The sequence below is a fragment of the Typha angustifolia genome, chromosome 4, assembly GCF_048772165.1.
Source record: "Typha angustifolia cultivar Huaian chromosome 4, ASM4877216v1, whole genome shotgun sequence".
NCBI classification, from domain to species: Eukaryota; Viridiplantae; Streptophyta; class Magnoliopsida; order Poales; family Typhaceae; genus Typha; species Typha angustifolia.
Genome location: NC_133242.1, coordinates 3563324 through 3580619, shown reverse-complemented (window position 1 = coordinate 3580619; position 17296 = coordinate 3563324). Strand labels below are relative to the sequence as shown.

At 38.1% G+C, this 17296-nt stretch overlaps 4 protein-coding genes across 4 annotated transcripts; all 4 read right to left on the bottom strand.

Moving 5' to 3' along the window:
* Nucleotides 1–895: 895 nt before the first annotated feature.
* LOC140759111 (cytochrome P450 81C13-like) lies at nt 896–1294 on the bottom strand. Its single transcript, XM_073095584.1, has one exon. The coding sequence runs from the start codon at nt 1292–1294 to the stop codon at nt 896–898; it is 399 nt and encodes a 132-aa protein (XP_072951685.1).
* Nucleotides 1295–2263: 969 nt separating this feature from the next.
* LOC140759350 (cytochrome P450 81Q32-like) lies at nt 2264–4472 on the bottom strand. The gene is made up of 3 exons (XM_073095886.1): nt 3857–4472; nt 3374–3695; nt 2264–3000 (listed from the first exon to the last, which is right to left on the bottom strand). Exons 1-3 carry the CDS (start codon nt 4456–4458, stop codon nt 2383–2385), a joined length of 1542 nt encoding a protein of 513 aa, XP_072951987.1. The 5' UTR covers nt 4459–4472; the 3' UTR covers nt 2264–2382.
* Nucleotides 4473–6054: 1582 nt separating this feature from the next.
* Nucleotides 6055–8262, bottom strand: LOC140758614 (cytochrome P450 81Q32-like). The gene is made up of 3 exons (XM_073094845.1): nt 7616–8262; nt 7152–7473; nt 6055–6840 (listed from the first exon to the last, which is right to left on the bottom strand). Exons 1-3 carry the CDS (start codon nt 8215–8217, stop codon nt 6220–6222), a joined length of 1545 nt encoding a protein of 514 aa, XP_072950946.1. The 5' UTR covers nt 8218–8262; the 3' UTR covers nt 6055–6219.
* A 4265-nt stretch (nt 8263–12527) lies between these two features.
* On the bottom strand, nt 12528–14714 carry LOC140759522 (cytochrome P450 81Q32-like). Its single transcript, XM_073096102.1, has 3 exons — nt 14067–14714; nt 13616–13937; nt 12528–13306 (listed from the first exon to the last, which is right to left on the bottom strand). The coding sequence occupies exons 1-3, from the start codon at nt 14672–14674 to the stop codon at nt 12683–12685; spliced, it is 1554 nt and encodes a 517-aa protein (XP_072952203.1). The 5' UTR covers nt 14675–14714; the 3' UTR covers nt 12528–12682.
* Between the last annotated feature and the right edge of the window lie 2582 nt (nt 14715–17296).

Here is a 17296-nt window from a genome sequence, read left to right as displayed (position 1 = left end):
GGGGAACTTAAACATATTCGATAAACACTAACTTACATCATCGCAAGTAGACTTTATTCTTGCCGACGTCGACCTTAGTTGAGATAGATTTCTGTACAGCAGAATGATAGGCCAAGTAGTGGTTTAAATGAGCCGAGCCCGAGCTCCAGGCTAAGTCAGATTGAACTCAAGTCCAAGTTTATATCGAGCCTATTTTTAAGCCGAACTTAAGTCGAGTAGGACCAAGCTTAAGCTATCGAGTCTTAAAAAAATATAAATATCTATTTAAGTTAAACCAAAAACTATTTAGTATAAATAAAATATTAATAAATATTATATTTGAATTGAGCTCGAGCGAGCCAGTCTTAAACTTAGACTCGGCTTTAAATTTAGCTTCGCATCAGCTTAAGCCGAGCCATTACCTGAAGGTTCAACTGGACTTGAGGTGTTTGTTTTATTTTGACACTCTTGCAACCCATAGAGTGTGCCTAGTATTATTGAAGGCTGTAGCATGTAGATCTGGATAAATCTTTTAACAATCGAACAATCTAAATTGACTTGTAAAATATTACTGATCACTAAGATATTACTGATCTAGTGCAGTTAGTCATGTAATAAGCATAATCTTATTATAGTTCAGTGAGGTCTATATTGTTGGTATATACTGCTCACTTGTGTCTTTATTTACTCAGCTATGCACACAACTAATTTGATAAAATGCCTGACTTAGCATCAACTTCAATCTAAACATGCCATAAGAACCATCACCATGGTTTTTCTCGGCTTATACGTAGCTTCCAAAGGCACAGCTTTGAGCAGACTCAAACCCAACCCTTCTCTCAAGTCCACGGCTTCGTCTCCAACCCTTCTCCACTCGAAGCATTGCAATAGAGTACCCAACACAATCTTCACCTTTTTAACGATGAGCCCTTATCTTGGGCACTTTCTTCTCTCGTTTCCAAATGCTATTATGTGCTTCTCTTTTTTCCTTCTCCTCCTCGAACCTCTTCAGTTTGAACTTGTCGGGCTCGTCCCATATGGCAGGGTCCCTATGAATGGAGTAGGCGTTGACCAATAGCATTGTGCCATGTAGGATGTCGTAGTTATTTAGAATGAGATCGTCTAGTGATTCATGTGGAACGAGAAGAGGCGCACCGGGGTAGAGGCGGAGAGTCTCTTTTAGGATGCAATGCAAGTAAGGGAGGTTGGAAAAGCCCGACTCATCTATCAATTGTTCGTTTCCAATATGTGTTTCGATCTCTGTTGCCACTTTAGTGAGTGTGTGGGAATTGTTCAGCAAAAGGAACATTCTCATTCGACTATGTTGGATGTCGTTTTTGTTTCAGTGACCATCAAACTCTACACAAAAGAGTCATTACATATCAATAACCTCAAGCGAGTTTTTTTTTTTCTTTTTTAAACTCCTTTTAGTTTGCAATTTATGTCTTCTCATCATTTTTCACCACCTTTACCTTTTTTTTTCCATAAAATCATAAGAAAAGGGATACTCTATTTTTTTGTAATAAAATCATAAAAGAATGAATGCTCTACTTTGGGTGTTTACTAAGAATCTAAAGATAAATATATGAGTGGCTCACGTGTTCTTTTTGGTATTTTATAGCTGGGGTCATACGAGACAGGGTGTAAACTGCAATAAACATATAACACAGGGTGTGACATTAAAATTTTTTTCTACAAATTCAAAGGTCCTACAACGTAAAACTATGCTACTATTTACCATGCATATCGATTTGATGATTTGGTCGCTGTAGGTATCTGGATCCGTTTCTTGTAACGGTGGCAGATGATCTATCATAGTCTTCTTCTTTCTTTCTCCTTGGCTGTCCTGGTTCTCTTTGTTGTGCTTATCTACCAGTCTTTGGGAGAAGTCATTAATAACTGCAATTAATTGTTCAACCCTTGAAGTCATCAATAACTGCTAATCCTCTCTTCTTTTATTCCAATAATTCATATTTATAAATAAAATTAAATTATTATTTTTTCTGCCATTGAAAAGATATACTATCACTTTAATTATTTTCACTTCATTTCTCTTCTCTTTCTACGCGATCATCCATTATAAATAGAATTTTAGTTATTTATAAAATTGTCTCTAAAATTTATTATTATTTTATATTATATCAAATATAATTATTATACTACCGGTTACAAATAGATACTATAATAATATAAATTGGTATGGTATAAGTTTTCTTATGCAAGATTAATAAATAAGTACAATTAAGCTAGTATTACTTTAAGTAAACTAGAATCATGTAAAGCACTGAATTAGAGACTCTTTATTAAACTATATTGTTGCTACATACTGATCATAACTTGTGCCTCTATTAACTCAGTTATGTGCACAACACATTTGATAAAATACCCGACTCAGCATCAACTTCAATTTAGACACCCCATAAGAACCCTCACCATGGTTTCTCTCGGCTTATACATAGCTTCCAAAGGCACAACTTTGGGTAGACTCAAACCCGAACCTTCTCCCAAGTCCACAGCTTCGTCTCTAACCCTTCTCCACTCGAAGCACTGCAATAGAGTACCTAACACAATCTTCACCTCTCTAATGGCGAGCCCTTCTCCTGGGCACTTTCTCCTCCCGTTCCCGAATGCTATCATGTGCTTTTCTTTCCCCTTCTCCTCGAACCTCTCCGGTTTGAATTTCTCGGGCTCGTCCCACATGGCAGGGTCCCTGTGGATGGAGTAGGCGTTGACCAATAGCATTGTGCCATGCGGGATGTTGTAGTTATTTAGAACGAGGTCATCTCGTGATTCGTGTGGAAGGAGAAGAGGCGCGCCGGGGTAGAGGCGGAGAGTCTCTTTTAGGATGCAATGCAAGTAAGGGAGGTTAGAAAAGTCTGACTCGTCTATCAGTCGTTCGTCCCCGACACATGTTTCGATCTCCGTAGCAACTTTAGTGAGTATGTGGGGATTGTTCAACAAAAGGGACATTGCCCATTCGACTGCATTCGATGTCGTCTCTGTTCCAGCGACCAGCAAACTCTACACAAAAGAGTCATTACATATCAATAACCCCAAGGGATTTTTTTTTTTCACTCCTCTTAGTTTGCAATTTATGTCTTCTCACCATTTTTCACTACCCTTACAATTTTTTTTTTCCATAAAATCATAAGAAAAGGAATACTATATATTTTTTTAATAAAATCATAAAAAAAAAGGAATGCTCTAGTTTGGGTGTTTATTAAGAATCTAATGATAAATATATGAGTGGCTCACGAGTTCTTTTTGGTATTTTATAGTTGGGGTCTTACGAGACAGGGTGTAAACTGCAATAAACATATAACACAGGGTGTGACATTAAATTTTTTTCTACTAATTCAAAGGTCCTACAACGTAAAACTATGCTACTATGTACCATGCAAATCGATTTGATGGCTTGGTCGCTGTAGGTATCTGGATCCGTTTCTTGTAACGCTAGCAGATGATCTATCATAGTCTTCTTCTTTCTTTCTCCTTGGCTGTTCTTGTTCTCTCTCTTTTGCTCATCTATCAGCCTTTGGGAGAACTCATTAATAGCTGCGGATAACCTTTTCATCTCTTTGTTCACCCCTCGAAAGAAACCTTGGGTGGGAAAGAAGTCTGAAAGTGAAGAAGCGCCTGCCCTGGCGAAGAACTCCTCCACTACCTCCTTAAACCGCCTTGCACCATCTGAACCCTCCCCCTCTTCTCCATAATACCTATAAATCCACCATTCTCTATTAGATTAAACTTTTTATATATATATATAGAAGATTGATATAGTATCGGAATTGTTAGTTGGAAGAATTTATTAAATTTATCAAATAATAAGCTTAAGGTTTTGAGAAGTAAGGGTAAGTAATTAGTAAGTTGACAGTACCTCTTCCCCGTCATCATCCTCATTATCACATTCAGAGAAAGCTCAAACAACCTCGACTTGAGCTCCACCTTCGCGAACGTCGACCCGTGAGCTCCGGTGATCTTCTCCCAGTTCAAGAAGAGGCCGGTCGCCAAATGGCGGATCTCTTCCTTCCGGGAATCCGACGACGAGAGGAGGCGGTGGGTGGAGAGGACGTCTACCGTGGCGATGCGGCGGGCGTTGCGCCAATGTGACCCGTAGTTGGCGGTGCCGATGTTGGCATAGCCGAAGGTGGTATGCTTCTGAGAGGGGAAGTGTACCCGGTTGGCGAAGGCGACGTCATGGGTGGTGAAGCACTCCTCCGCTACGGCGCGGGAGTTGACGACGAGGACGGGGCGGGAGCCGAAGCGGAGGAAGACGATTGGGCCGTAGCGGGCGGAGATGCGGGCGAGGGTGTGGTGGAGGGGAATCTTGAACAGATAGAGGTGGCCTATGAAGGGAAGGGCAGGGGGACTCGGTGGGAGCTTCTTCTTCCTGCTGTTGTTGGCAAAGAAGAAAAGCTTGATGAGGTAAAGGACAGCAAAAGAAAGGAGGACATTAATGTTAGAGAACGACATCTCCATATTGGATACGCCAATTAAGCTCTCTGATCAAATCGATTTGGAGAGATAACCGCTATTTATAGGATACATATCTAGAAGGTTCCGTGTGCGAAAGCGTCAGCATATGAACGTCAGCATATGAACGTCAGCAGCATACGCTCATCTCCATGAAAATAATTGGAGCATCCTTAGAAAGAGGCTTGTTAGAGAATAACACAAGTTCCTTTTTTCTTTTTAATTCAATAGCCTCCTATATATATATATATATATATATATATATATTAAATAATTTGATTTTTTTTTAAATAATTAAATCATAATAAATTACTAAATAATAATCTTAATGTATATATACGAATAAATTAAACTCATGGTCTCTATTATATCACTAAATCCGGTGATTTTAGAAGGAAAAGATGTGAAGCAACCCGTTCATGATCATGTGACATACAAGGGACGGCAAAATTGAAATTGAGTTGTGATGGTAATTGATTGGAATCTATTAGGTGGAGAAATTATTAGTGTACGAGTCCATGGAGATGTCAAATTTGCACTCTTAATTGATTGGAATTCTGGTAATACAACAACTACGAGGGTGCACAAGTCGCAAGAATAACTAGGCCAGTATTTAGAGTTAAAATTTAAAAGAGGGTGTACAATTCGGTAAGAATTAGGTATCATTTAATTTAGGAATAAAATAAATTTTTGAATAAATGTTTTTTTAATTTTTAAATGATATTTTATTTTAGGAATAATTATTTTATGTTAACTTATATTTTGAAATATAGATATAATAATTATTTTTAATGTGATATAAAGTAAAAAAAAAAAAAGATAGAAAAAATATGTTTTATTTTTTATAAAATTATTATAAATATATTTTGATTTGATATAAAGTAAGTTGATAGGATAGATATTAATGATAATTTAATTATTGAGTTAGTGTGTTTTGATGAATATTATTTGTATTCTAAAATAAGATTATTACGATGTTTAGCTTATTATTTTAGAATAAAAAATTTTATTTCAGACTAAAAGAAAAAGTTATTCGAGTAATAAACGGGAGCTAAAAGTGATGATAATTTGATAAGTAAAAATATAGCTTAAATATATTTTATCACCCTCTACTTTATCTCCATAATTATTTTAACTCTCTATACTTTAAAAAATCTTAAATCAGTCTCGGTACTTATAATCAAAATAATATTGTTAATTTTTCTATCAAACTTATTCAAAATGAAACTATACTATTCTCCAACCACAATGAACTAAAACTCCTATCAGACTGATTCACCAATTTAACGACATGATTATTTGCCGGGCAAGGACTAAAAATGGTGAAGTAATGGTGCAAGAGAAGCAGAACCTGAAGAGCTAAAGCTAATACCTATTTTTCTATGGGGTGTATTGAATTTTGTAAGTTGAAAATATTCTGTGTTTGATGTGGGTTGTAATGTTTAAACTGTTGGCTTGTCTATCTGAACGGTAGTGTAAGCTTTTTGTTTGGCAATGAAACAGAGCCTATATTGCTTTAAATGAAAAAAAATTATGGGGCTAATAAAACAAGGCAAGTCTGAGGTGAACAGCATTAGAGAAATGTTGAGGACTCAAATTACAACACCAACAATTCCATCCAAAATAGATGAAAGCCAACTATCTTTATTTATTTATTTCATTATAATGGAAAGCCAAAGATCTTACATGATCAACTCTAGACACATAGTGCTTTAACTAACATAGGCACACAATCCATTCGGCAAAATGTCCAAGCTAGCCTCAACTTCAATCTAGATCCTCCGCGAGAACTCTCTCCATATTTTCTCTCGGCATATACATAGCTTCCAAAGCTACAGCTTTCGGCAACGTCAAACCCAACCCTTCACCCAAGTCCACAGCTTCGTCTCCAACCCTCCTCCACTCAAAGCACTGCAACAGAGTACCCAACATAATCCCCACCTCTTTAATGGCGAGCGTTTCTCCTGGGCACCTCCTCCTCCCATCCCCGAATGCTATCATGTACTTCTCTCCCCCTTTCTTCTCCATGAACCTCTCAGGTCTGAACTCGTCGGGCTCGTCCCATGTGGCTGGGTCCCTATGGATGGAGTAGGCGTTGACCAATAGCATCGTGCCGCGTGGAATGTCATAGTTATTGAGAACAATATCATCTCGTGATTCATGCGGAATAAGCAGAGCCCCGCCGGGGTAGAGGCGAAGAGTCTCTTTTAGGATGCAATGAAGGTAGGGGAGGTTGCAAAGGTTCGACTCATCTATAAGCCGTTCGTTTCCGACATGAGTTTCAATCTCAGCTACCGCTTTGATGAGCGTGTGGGGATTGTTCAGCAAAAGGGACATTGCCCATTCGACCGAGTTGGATGTCGTGTCAGTTCCCGCCATTAGCAAACTCTACATATAAGTCATAATTTAGAGGTAATGCTTAAAAAAAGAGAGGAAAAAGTCATAATTTACAGGGAATTTTCATTTCAGTCTTTATTTCAATTTATAATATATATATATATATTCTCATCATTTTTAGTTTTGATCCTTACTTTTTCTTTTTTTTTCATTAAATCATAAAAAATATACTCTACTTGGGGTGTTTCTTAAGATTAATCAAATACTAAATATATGAGTGGCTTACGTGTTCTTTTTGGTATTTATTAGGGGGGTCTTAGAAGATAGCAATAACCAAAATTAATGTAGGCGTTACTACTTACCATGCAAATAGATTTGATGGTTTGGTCGCTGTAGCTATCCGGTTCTGTTTCTCGTAACGATAGGAGATGATCTATAATCGTTTTCTTCTTTCTTTCTCCTTGGCTGTCCTTGTTCTCTTTCTTGTGCTCATCTACCAGTCTTTGGGAGAAGTCATCAATAACTGCGATTAACCTCTTCATCTCCTTGTTCACCCCTTGAAACAACCCTAGGATGGGCAAGAAGTCCGACAGCGTCGTAGCGCCTCCCATGCCAAAAATCTCCTCCACTACCTCCCTGAACCGCCTTGCGTCCTCCGAACCCTCCGTCGCTTCTCCGAAGTACCTACGAAATCCACCATTCCGTATTAGATTAAACTTTTAATAGACAAGATTGATATAGTATCAGAGCAGCAGAGCGTAGGTACTTCAATATCACTAAGAATGCCAAATTATGTTATTAATTAATAGGATTAAGTTAACGGTACCTCTTCCCCGCCATCATCCTCATCATCACATTCAGAGAGAGCTCAAACAACCTCGACTTCAGCTCCACCCTGACGAACGTCGACCCATGAGATCCGGCGATCTTCTTCCAGTTCAAGAGGAGGCCCCTGGCCATGTGGCGGACCTCTTCGGTCCGGGCGTTCGAGGACAGGAGGAGGCGGTGGGTGGAGAGGAGCTCCACCGCCGCGATGCGGCGGGCGTTGCGCCAATACGGTCCGTAGTTGGCGGAGCCGATGCCATCATATTTGGAGGTGATTTGCTTCTTGGAGGGCAACTGTACTCGATTCGCGAAGGCGAGGTCGTGGGTGGTGAAGCACTCCTCCGCTACGGCGCCGGAGTTGACGACGACGACGGGGCGGGAGCCGAAGCGGAGGAAGGTGATGGGGCCGTAGCGGGCGGAGATCCGGGCGAGGGTGTGGTGGAGGGGATTCTTGAACAGATAGAGGTGGCCTATGAAGGGAAGGGCAGGAGGACTCGGTGGGAGCTTCTTCCTCCTGTTGTTGTTGGTAAAGAAGAAGAGCTTGATGAGGAAAAGGGCAGCAAACGAAAGGAGGATATTGAGGTAAGAGAAAGATATCTCCATTTTTGATAAAGGCCACTGGAATTAAGTTTTGATATGATATGGATCTCTCTGGTCACGCACCATTATTTATAGGATGATATATGATATATTTTAACGTCAGCACAAGGTCATCCAGAAGAAATATTTTAAGCATCCTTTAAAAGGTTGAGAGGAAGTAACTTTTTTTTAAAAAAAAATTAAGATTGCATTAATCCGGAAAAAAAAAAAGGAGAGGCGCCCAAAGTTACACGATAATACCCAAAAGTGCCATAAGTATTACTGCACAAAATAGAGGTTTGCTGAGGCATCCTTGAACTTTCCAAAAGAAAAAAAAAAAAAGTTCTTTTTGGCCTGATTTGCTAAGTTGTTAGCAACCTGATTCATTAGATTCGCCAAAATTATGACATATAACTGGATTTACTTGTAAGAGTATAACGCAAGTTTTTATTATTATTATTTTTTGGATAGAACATTGTGTTATTTGTATTAAAAATTCACTTGGTTTTCGATGCAAGATCATTTTTTGTTTCTCTTGCGATATTTTTTTTTTCAATTTTCTAAATTTGAATTTTCTGTCATCTTCTTCATCATCATATTTTTCTATTGCTCTTTTTTCTTAATCTCTTAATCCTTTTTTATACAAGTTTTTAAATGTTCTCTAATTAATACAAATAAGATATTAATGGGAGATAATTGTGATATAATTATAATTAGTTAAATAACTAAAAATATAATTCTCTATGATTATTATTTATTCCATGTCAATTCCAATGGTTAAATATATAAGAGATTATTTTTTAAAATTTTAATTATGATTTTATTCAATTAATTTCATAATTTTTGGACATAAGATGATTATCTTTTAAATATATATATTTTAAAACTATGCATAATTTTATACTTAAACTACGAAATTCTGATTCTACGTAGATAAATTAAACTACAAAATTAGTCATGCTGCATCTCCGTCAGTATTTGTGATGTCCTTATCCCAGGACTCTAAATCCTTGGAAGAATAGTCCTTTGATACAAAGCCACAGACATTTGTTACACGTCTTCTTGAAAACGTTATCTTTGTAGGGTCTCCATCTTTTTCTTCAAAAATAACAAGAGTGTTTTCTGAGGGTTGAAACCAAGATCTTGGGACATGGTATCTCGTCCACAAAGAGAACATATGAAACTATAATCCATTAGTCAATTATCATCTAGACTCAGGTACCCAACAAGCTGATAGAAACTATACGAGAATAATTTGCTATATATGCCCTAGTGAATGGTATGTGACCAAATATCTGCTGCACAAACAGACTATTGATCTCAGACGTAAAGCCATATGATCGCGACTATGTCAAGCGATCAATTAACTCTAGACACGCTCTAACTCTCGTACTCACGTGGGTATCCTGATATTTTCTACCAACTATCATATGTTCTCTTTGTGAACCAAATACCATGTCCCAAGATCTTGGTTTCAACCGTCAGGAAACACTCTTGTTATTCTTAAATGATGACGACGACGACGGGGCAGGAGTTGAAGCGGAGGAAGGTGATGGGGCCGTAGCGGGCGGAGATCCGGGCGAGGGTGTGGTGGAGGGGTTTCTTGAACAGATAGAGGTGGCCTATGAAGGGAAGGGCAGGAGGACTCGGTGGGAGCTTCTTCTTCCTGTTGTTGTTGGTAAAGAGGAATAGCTTGACGAGGAAAAGTAGAGCAGTAGAAAGGAGGATATTGAGGTAAGAGAAAAATAACTCTTCCATATCGGATAAAAGGCACTAGAATTAAGTTTTGATATGATATAGATAACTCTCTGGTCAAGCACAATTATTTATAGGATGATACATTTTAACGTCAGCACGTGCTCATCCAAGAAAAATATTTTAAGCATGCTGTGAAAGGGAGAGAGGAAGTAACTAATTTTTTTTTTTGGTAAATTAAGATTGCATTAATCCGAGAAAAAGCGACGTGCTAAAAATTACACCATAGTACCCCGCACATGTAAAGTGCCGGAAATATTACTGCACAAAATAGAGATTAGATAAGGCATCCCTGTCCCCTGAGCCTTTACCCCGAAAAATGAAAATATTTTAAGCATGCTGTAAAAGGGAGAGAGGACCTAACTAATTTTTTTTGTAAATTAAGATTGCATTAATCGGGAAAAAGGCGAGGTGCTCAAAATTACACGACAGTAACCGCACATAGCATTACTGCACAAAATAGAGATTAGATAAGGCATAAGACATCCACTTTAAAAAAATTGAGAGCATGTAGGTTAACTACGGGCCCAATATATAAGCTAAACAACCGAGTCAATTCTTTCTTATAGATTCAAATCATATATGTATGTAACCCTCAAATAAAGGTTTTACTAAATACCAATCCTAAATCCTATGCACGATAGAATTGAACATATAATATTTGTTATGAATTGGTAGGATTTAACCATCAAACTACAGTCATGCATAACAAGGGTGATGTGGTGCAATCGTGCATATGAACACTCTTTTTTGGCAAATGAATAGTTATTAAAATCACATATGAATTACCAACTAACTCTAGTAGCCCAAATAATATTATGGAGAAATTGTTTGGTGGTTGGTGGTTTGGTGGCTTGGCTCAATTCGATTAATGGCTCGACAGTACGGTTAGCTTGGAAGAACAGCTTGGCAACGCAAAAGCTTAGAGCAGGTCTCGGCAACATTTGATTCGAAGCAATTGTTCGACGACGCATATGGCTTGAAACCTAGACTAGACAGCTAAAAGCTCGGTGGAGCCTAAAGTGCCTCTGTATCTAGGGAGGGTTGGCCATTTGTCCAGCCCATATCTAGCCTTCAGGCTTATGAATGATAAAAGAAAAAAAATATATGAATTCCGTTTATTTTTTTTTAAAAAAAAGATAAGGGTTGAATTTGAATATTTTGAACACCTCCCTCAAACATCACAGCCTGTGAAATCTGGTGCATGGCTTTGGCAAAACTCGAGCACGATATGACAGAAGGTGGAGAAGATTGATTGATCTTCAATGGTCTTCAATCTCGGATGCCTGGTGATGATGATTCGGGAGGGAGGGGGAGGAGACCTTGGCCGATGGATGATTCGCCACAGAAGAGGCAGGCTATATCGAAAGTTAATGCAGGCATCTCAATGGTTGGGAATATGACAAATATCTCTCATTTGGGCCACACTAATCAACTAAAAGTCTGCAACAACTCGTGGAATGCCGGTCCCTTGCTTCTGCTAGTGTTAGGTCCTCCTTATATAGAATATAAAACGCTGATGGATAATTCAAACGGAGTTCACTGTTGACTTATGACATAATAATTAAGCTAAAAATAATATACCCTGTTTGATAATAGTAAAAGATATTACTGATCTACTATAGTTATCAAATTATTAACTAAATTAAAATAGTTTTTGTCAAGTAAATAGCCACGTAAATTTCTTTTAAATAAACCACTCTCAGATAAAGTAGTTCCCACAGCTTCTTTCGATTTGAACTTACTATTAATTTAGGATAACTTTATTAAGGGCAATAAAAAACTTTCTATCACAAGCGACTCTTTTAAACTATATTACTATGTACGTCTGAAAAAGCCATTTAATAAATTACTTCCACAGACAACAATTTATCTTAGACAACAATTTTTTTATGAATATTATTTGTATTCTAAAATGAGATTATTATGATGTTTAGCTATTATTTCAGAATAAAAAATTTTATTCCAGACTAAAAAAGAAAAAGTTGTTCTAGTAATAAACGGGAGCTAAAAGTGATGATAATTTGATAAGTAAAAATATGGCTTAAATATATTTTATCACCCTCTACTTATCTCCAAAATTATTTTAACTCTCTATATTTTAAAAAATTTTAAATCAGCCTCTATACTTATAATCAAAACTCTCTATATTTCTATCAAACTTATTCAAAATAAAACTATACTATTTTCCAACCACAATGAACTAAAATTCCTATTAGACTGATTCACCAATTTAACGACATGTTTATTTGCCGGGCAAGGACTAAAAAAGTTGAAGCTCAAAAGACGGTGAAGTAATGCTGCAAGAGAAGCAGAACCTGAAGAGCTAAAGCTAATACATATTTTTCTGTGGGGTGTACTGAATTTTGTAAGTTGAAAATATTCTGTGTTTGATGTGGGTTGTAATGTTTAAACTGTTGGCTTGTCTATCTGAACGGTAGTGTAAGCTTTTTGTTTGGCAATGAAACAGAGCCTATATTGCTTTAAATAAAAAAAATTTATGGGGCTAATAAAACAAGGCAAGTCTGAGGTGAACAGCATTAGAGAAATGTTGAGGACTCAAATTACAACACCAACAATTCCATCCAAAATAGATGAAAGCCCACTATCTTTATTTATTTATTTCATTATAATGGAAAGCCAAAGATCTTACATGATCAACTCTAGACACATAGTGCTTTAACTAATAGAGGCACACAATCCATTCGACAAAATGTCCAAGCTAGCCTCAACTTCAATCTAGATCCTCCGCCGCGAGAACTCTCTCCATATTTTCTCTCGGCATATATATAGCTTCCAAAGCTACAGCTTTCGGCAACGTCAAACCCGACCCTTCACCCAAGTCCACAGCTTCATCTCCAACCCTCCTCCACTCAAAGCACTGCAACAGAGTACCCAACATAATCCCCACCTCTCTAATGGCGAGCGCTTCTCCTGGGCACCTCCTCCTCCCATTCCCGAATGCTATCATGTACTTCTCTCCCCCTTTCTTCTCCATGAACCTCTCAGGTCTGAACTCGTCGGGCTCGTCCCATGTGGCTGGGTCCCTATGGATGGAGTAGGCGTTGACCAATAGCATCGTGCCGCGTGGAATGTCATAGTTATTAAGAACAATGTCATCTCGTGATTCGTGCGGAACGAGCAGAGGCCCGCCGGGGTAGAGGCGAAGAGTCTCTTTTAGGATGCAATGCAGGTAGGGGAGATTGGAAAGGTTCGACTCATCTATAAGCCGTTCGTTTCCGACGTGAGTTTCAATCTCAGCTACCGCTTTGATGAGCGTGTGGGGATTGTTCAGCAAAAGGGACATTGCCCATTCGACCGTGTTGGATGTCGTGTCAGTTCCCGCCATTAGCAAACTCTACATATAAGTCATAATTTAGAGGTAATGCTTAAAAAAAGAGAGGGAAAAGTCATAATTTACAAGGATTTTTTCATTTCAGTCTTTATTTCAATTTACAATATATATATATTCTCATCATTTTTAATTTTGATCCTTACTTTTTCTTTTTTTTTCATTAAATCATAAAAAATATACTCTACTTGGGGTGTTTCTTAAGATTAATCAAATACTAAATATATGAGTGGCTTACGTGTTCTTTTTGGTATTTATTAGGGGGGGCCTTAGAAGATAGCAATAACCAAAATTAATGTAGGCGTTACTACTTACCATGCAAATCGATTTGATGGTTTGGTCGCTGTAGCTATCCGGTTCTGTTTCCCGTAACGATAGGAGATGATCTATCATCGTCTTCTTCTTTCTTTCTCCTTGGTTGTCCTTGTTCTCTTTCTTGTGCTCATCTACCAGTCTTTGGGAGAAGTCATCAATGACTGCGTTTAACCTCTTCATCGCCTTGTTCACCCCTTGAAACAACCCTAGGATGGGCAAGAAGTCCGACAGCGTCGTAGCGCCTCCCCTGCCAAAAATCTCCTCCACCACCTCCCTGAACTGCCTTGCGTCCTCCGAACCCTCCGCCGCTTCTCCGAAATACCTACGAAATCCACCATTCCGTAATAGACAAGATTGATAGATGAGCACAAGAGCGGCAGAGCATAGGTTCTTCAATTTCACTAAGAATGCCAAATTATGTTATTAATTAATAGGATTAAGTTAACGGTACCTCTTCCCCGCCATTATCCTCATCATCACATTCAGAGAAAGCTCAAACAACCTCGACTTCATCTCCACCTTGACGAACGTCGACCCCTGAGATCCGGCGATCTTCTTCCAGTTCAAGAGGAGGCCCCTGGCCATGTGGCGGACCTCGTCGGTCCGGGCACTCGAGGACAGGAGGAGGCGGTGGGTGGAGAGGAGCTCCACCGACGCGATGCGACGGATGTTGCGCCAATGCGACCCGTAGTTGGCGGTGCCGATGTTGGCATAGTTGGAGGCGATTTGCTTCTTGGAGGGCAACTGTACTCGGTTCGCGAAGGCGAGATCGTGGGTGGTGAAGCACTCCTCCGCTACGGCGCCGGAGTTGACGACGACGACGGGGCGGGAGCCGAAGCGGAGGAAGGTGATGGGGCCGTAGCGGGCGGAGATCCGGGCGAGGGTGTGGTGGAGGGGATTCTTGAACAGATAGAGGTGGCCTATGAAGGGAAGGGCAGGAGGACTCGGTGGGAGCTTCTTCTTCTTCTTCCTGTTGTTGTAGGTAAAGACGAAGAGCTTGATGAGGAAAAGGGCAGCAAACGAAAGGAGGATATTGAGGTAAGAGAAAGATATCTCCATTTTGGATAAAGGCCACTAGAATTAAGTTTTGATATGATATGGATCTCTCTGGTCACGCACCATTATTTATAGGATGATATATGATATATTTTAACGTCAGCACAAGGTCATCCAGAAGAAATATTTTAAGCATCCTTTAAAAGGTTGAGAGGAAGTAACTTTTTTTTTTTTTAAAATTAAGATTGCATTAATCCGGGAAAAAAAAAGGAGAGGCGCCGAAAGTTACACGATAGTACCCAAAAGTGCCATAAGTATTACTGCACAAAATAGAGGTTTGCTGAGGCATCCTTGAACTTTCCAAAAGAAAAAAAAAAAAAGTTCTTTTTGGCCTGATTTGCTAAGTAGTTAGCAACCTGAATTCATTAGATTCGCCAAAATTATGACATATAACTGGATTTACTTGTAAGAGTATAACGCAAGTTTTTATTATTATTATTTTTTGGATAGAACATTGTGTTATTTGTATTAAAAATTCACTTGGTTTTCGATGCAAGATCATTTTTTGTTTCTCTTGCGATATTTTTTTTTCAATTTTCTAAATTTGAATTTTCTGTCATCTTCTTCATCATCATATTTTTCTATTGCTCTTTTTTCTTAATCTCTTAATCCTTTTTTATACAAGTTTTTAAATGTTCTCTAATTAATACAAATAAGATATTAATGGGAGATAATTGTGATATAATTATAATTAGTTAAATAACTAAAAATATAATTCTCTATGATTATTATTTATTCCATGTCAATTCCAATGGTTAAATATATAAGAGATTATTTTTTAAAATTTTAATTATGATTTTATTCAATTAATTTCATAATTTTTGGACATAAGATGATTATCTTTTAAATATATATATTTTAAAACTATGCATAATTTTATACTTAAACTACGAAATTCTGATTCTACGTAGATAAATTAAACTACAAAATTAGTCATGCTGCATCTCCGTCAGTATTTGTGATGTCCTTATCCCAGGACTCTAAATCCTTGGAAGAATAGTCCTTTGATACAAAGCCACAGACATTTGTTACACGTCTTCTTGAAAACGTTATCTTTGTAGGGTCTCCATCTTTTTCTTCAAAAATAACAAGAGTGTTTTCTGAGGGTTGAAACCAAGATCTTGGGACATGGTATCTCGTCCACAAAGAGAACATATGAAACTATAATCCATTAGTCAATTATCATCTAGACTCAGGTACCCAACAAGCTGATAGAAACTATACGAGAATAATTTGCTATATATGCCCTAGTGAATGGTATGTGACCAAATATCTGCTGCACAAACAGACTATTGATCTCAGACGTAAAGCCATATGATCGCGACTATGTCAAGCGATCAATTAACTCTAGACACGCTCTAACTCTCGTACTCACGTGGGTATCCTGATATTTTCTACCAACTATCATATGTTCTCTTTGTGAACCAAATACCATGTCCCAAGATCTTGGTTTCAACCGTCAGGAAACACTCTTGTTATTCTTAAATGATGACGACGACGACGGGGCAGGAGTTGAAGCGGAGGAAGGTGATGGGGCCGTAGCGGGCGGAGATCCGGGCGAGGGTGTGGTGGAGGGGTTTCTTGAACAGATAGAGGTGGCCTATGAAGGGAAGGGCAGGAGGACTCGGTGGGAGCTTCTTCTTCCTGTTGTTGTTGGTAAAGAGGAATAGCTTGACGAGGAAAAGTGGAGCAGTAGAAAGGAGGATATTGAGGTAAGAGAAAAATAACTCTTCCATATCGGATAAAAGGCACTAGAATTAAGTTTTGATATGATATGGATAACTCTCTGGTCAAGCACAATTATTTATAGGATGATACATTTTAACGTCAGCACGTGCTCATCCAAGAAAAATATTTTAAGCATGCTGTGAAAGGGAGAGAGGAAGTAACTAATTTTTTTTTTTGGTAAATTAAGATTGCATTAATCCGAGAAAAAGCGACGTGCTAAAAATTACACCATAGTACCCCGCACATGTAAAGTGCCGAAAATATTACTGCACAAAATAGAGATTAGATAAGGCATCCCTGTCCCCTGAGCCTTTACCCCGAAAAATGAAAATATTTTAAGCATGCTGTAAAAGGGAGAGAGGACCTAACTAATTTTTTTTGTAAATTAAGATTGCATTAATCGGGAAAAAGGCGAGGTGCTCAAAATTACACGACAGTAACCGCACATAGCATTACTGCACAAAATAGAGATTAGATAAGGCATAAGACATCCACTTTAAAAAAATTGAGAGCATGTAGGTTAACTACGGGCCCAATATATAAGCTAAACAACCGAGTCAATTCTTTCTTATAGATTCAAATCATATATGTATGTAACCCTCAAATAAAGGTTTTACTAAATACCAATCCTAAATCCTATGCACGATAGAATTGAACATATAATATTTGTTATGAATTGGTAGGATTTAACCATCAAACTACAGTCATGCATAACAAGGGTGATGTGGTGCAATCGTGCATATGAACACTCTTTTTTGGCAAATGAATAGTTATTAAAATCACATATGAATTACCAACTAACTCTAGTAGCCCAAATAATATTATGGAGAAATTGTTTGGTGGTTGGTGGTTTGGTGGCTTGGCTCAATTCGATTAATGGCTCGACAGTACGGTTAG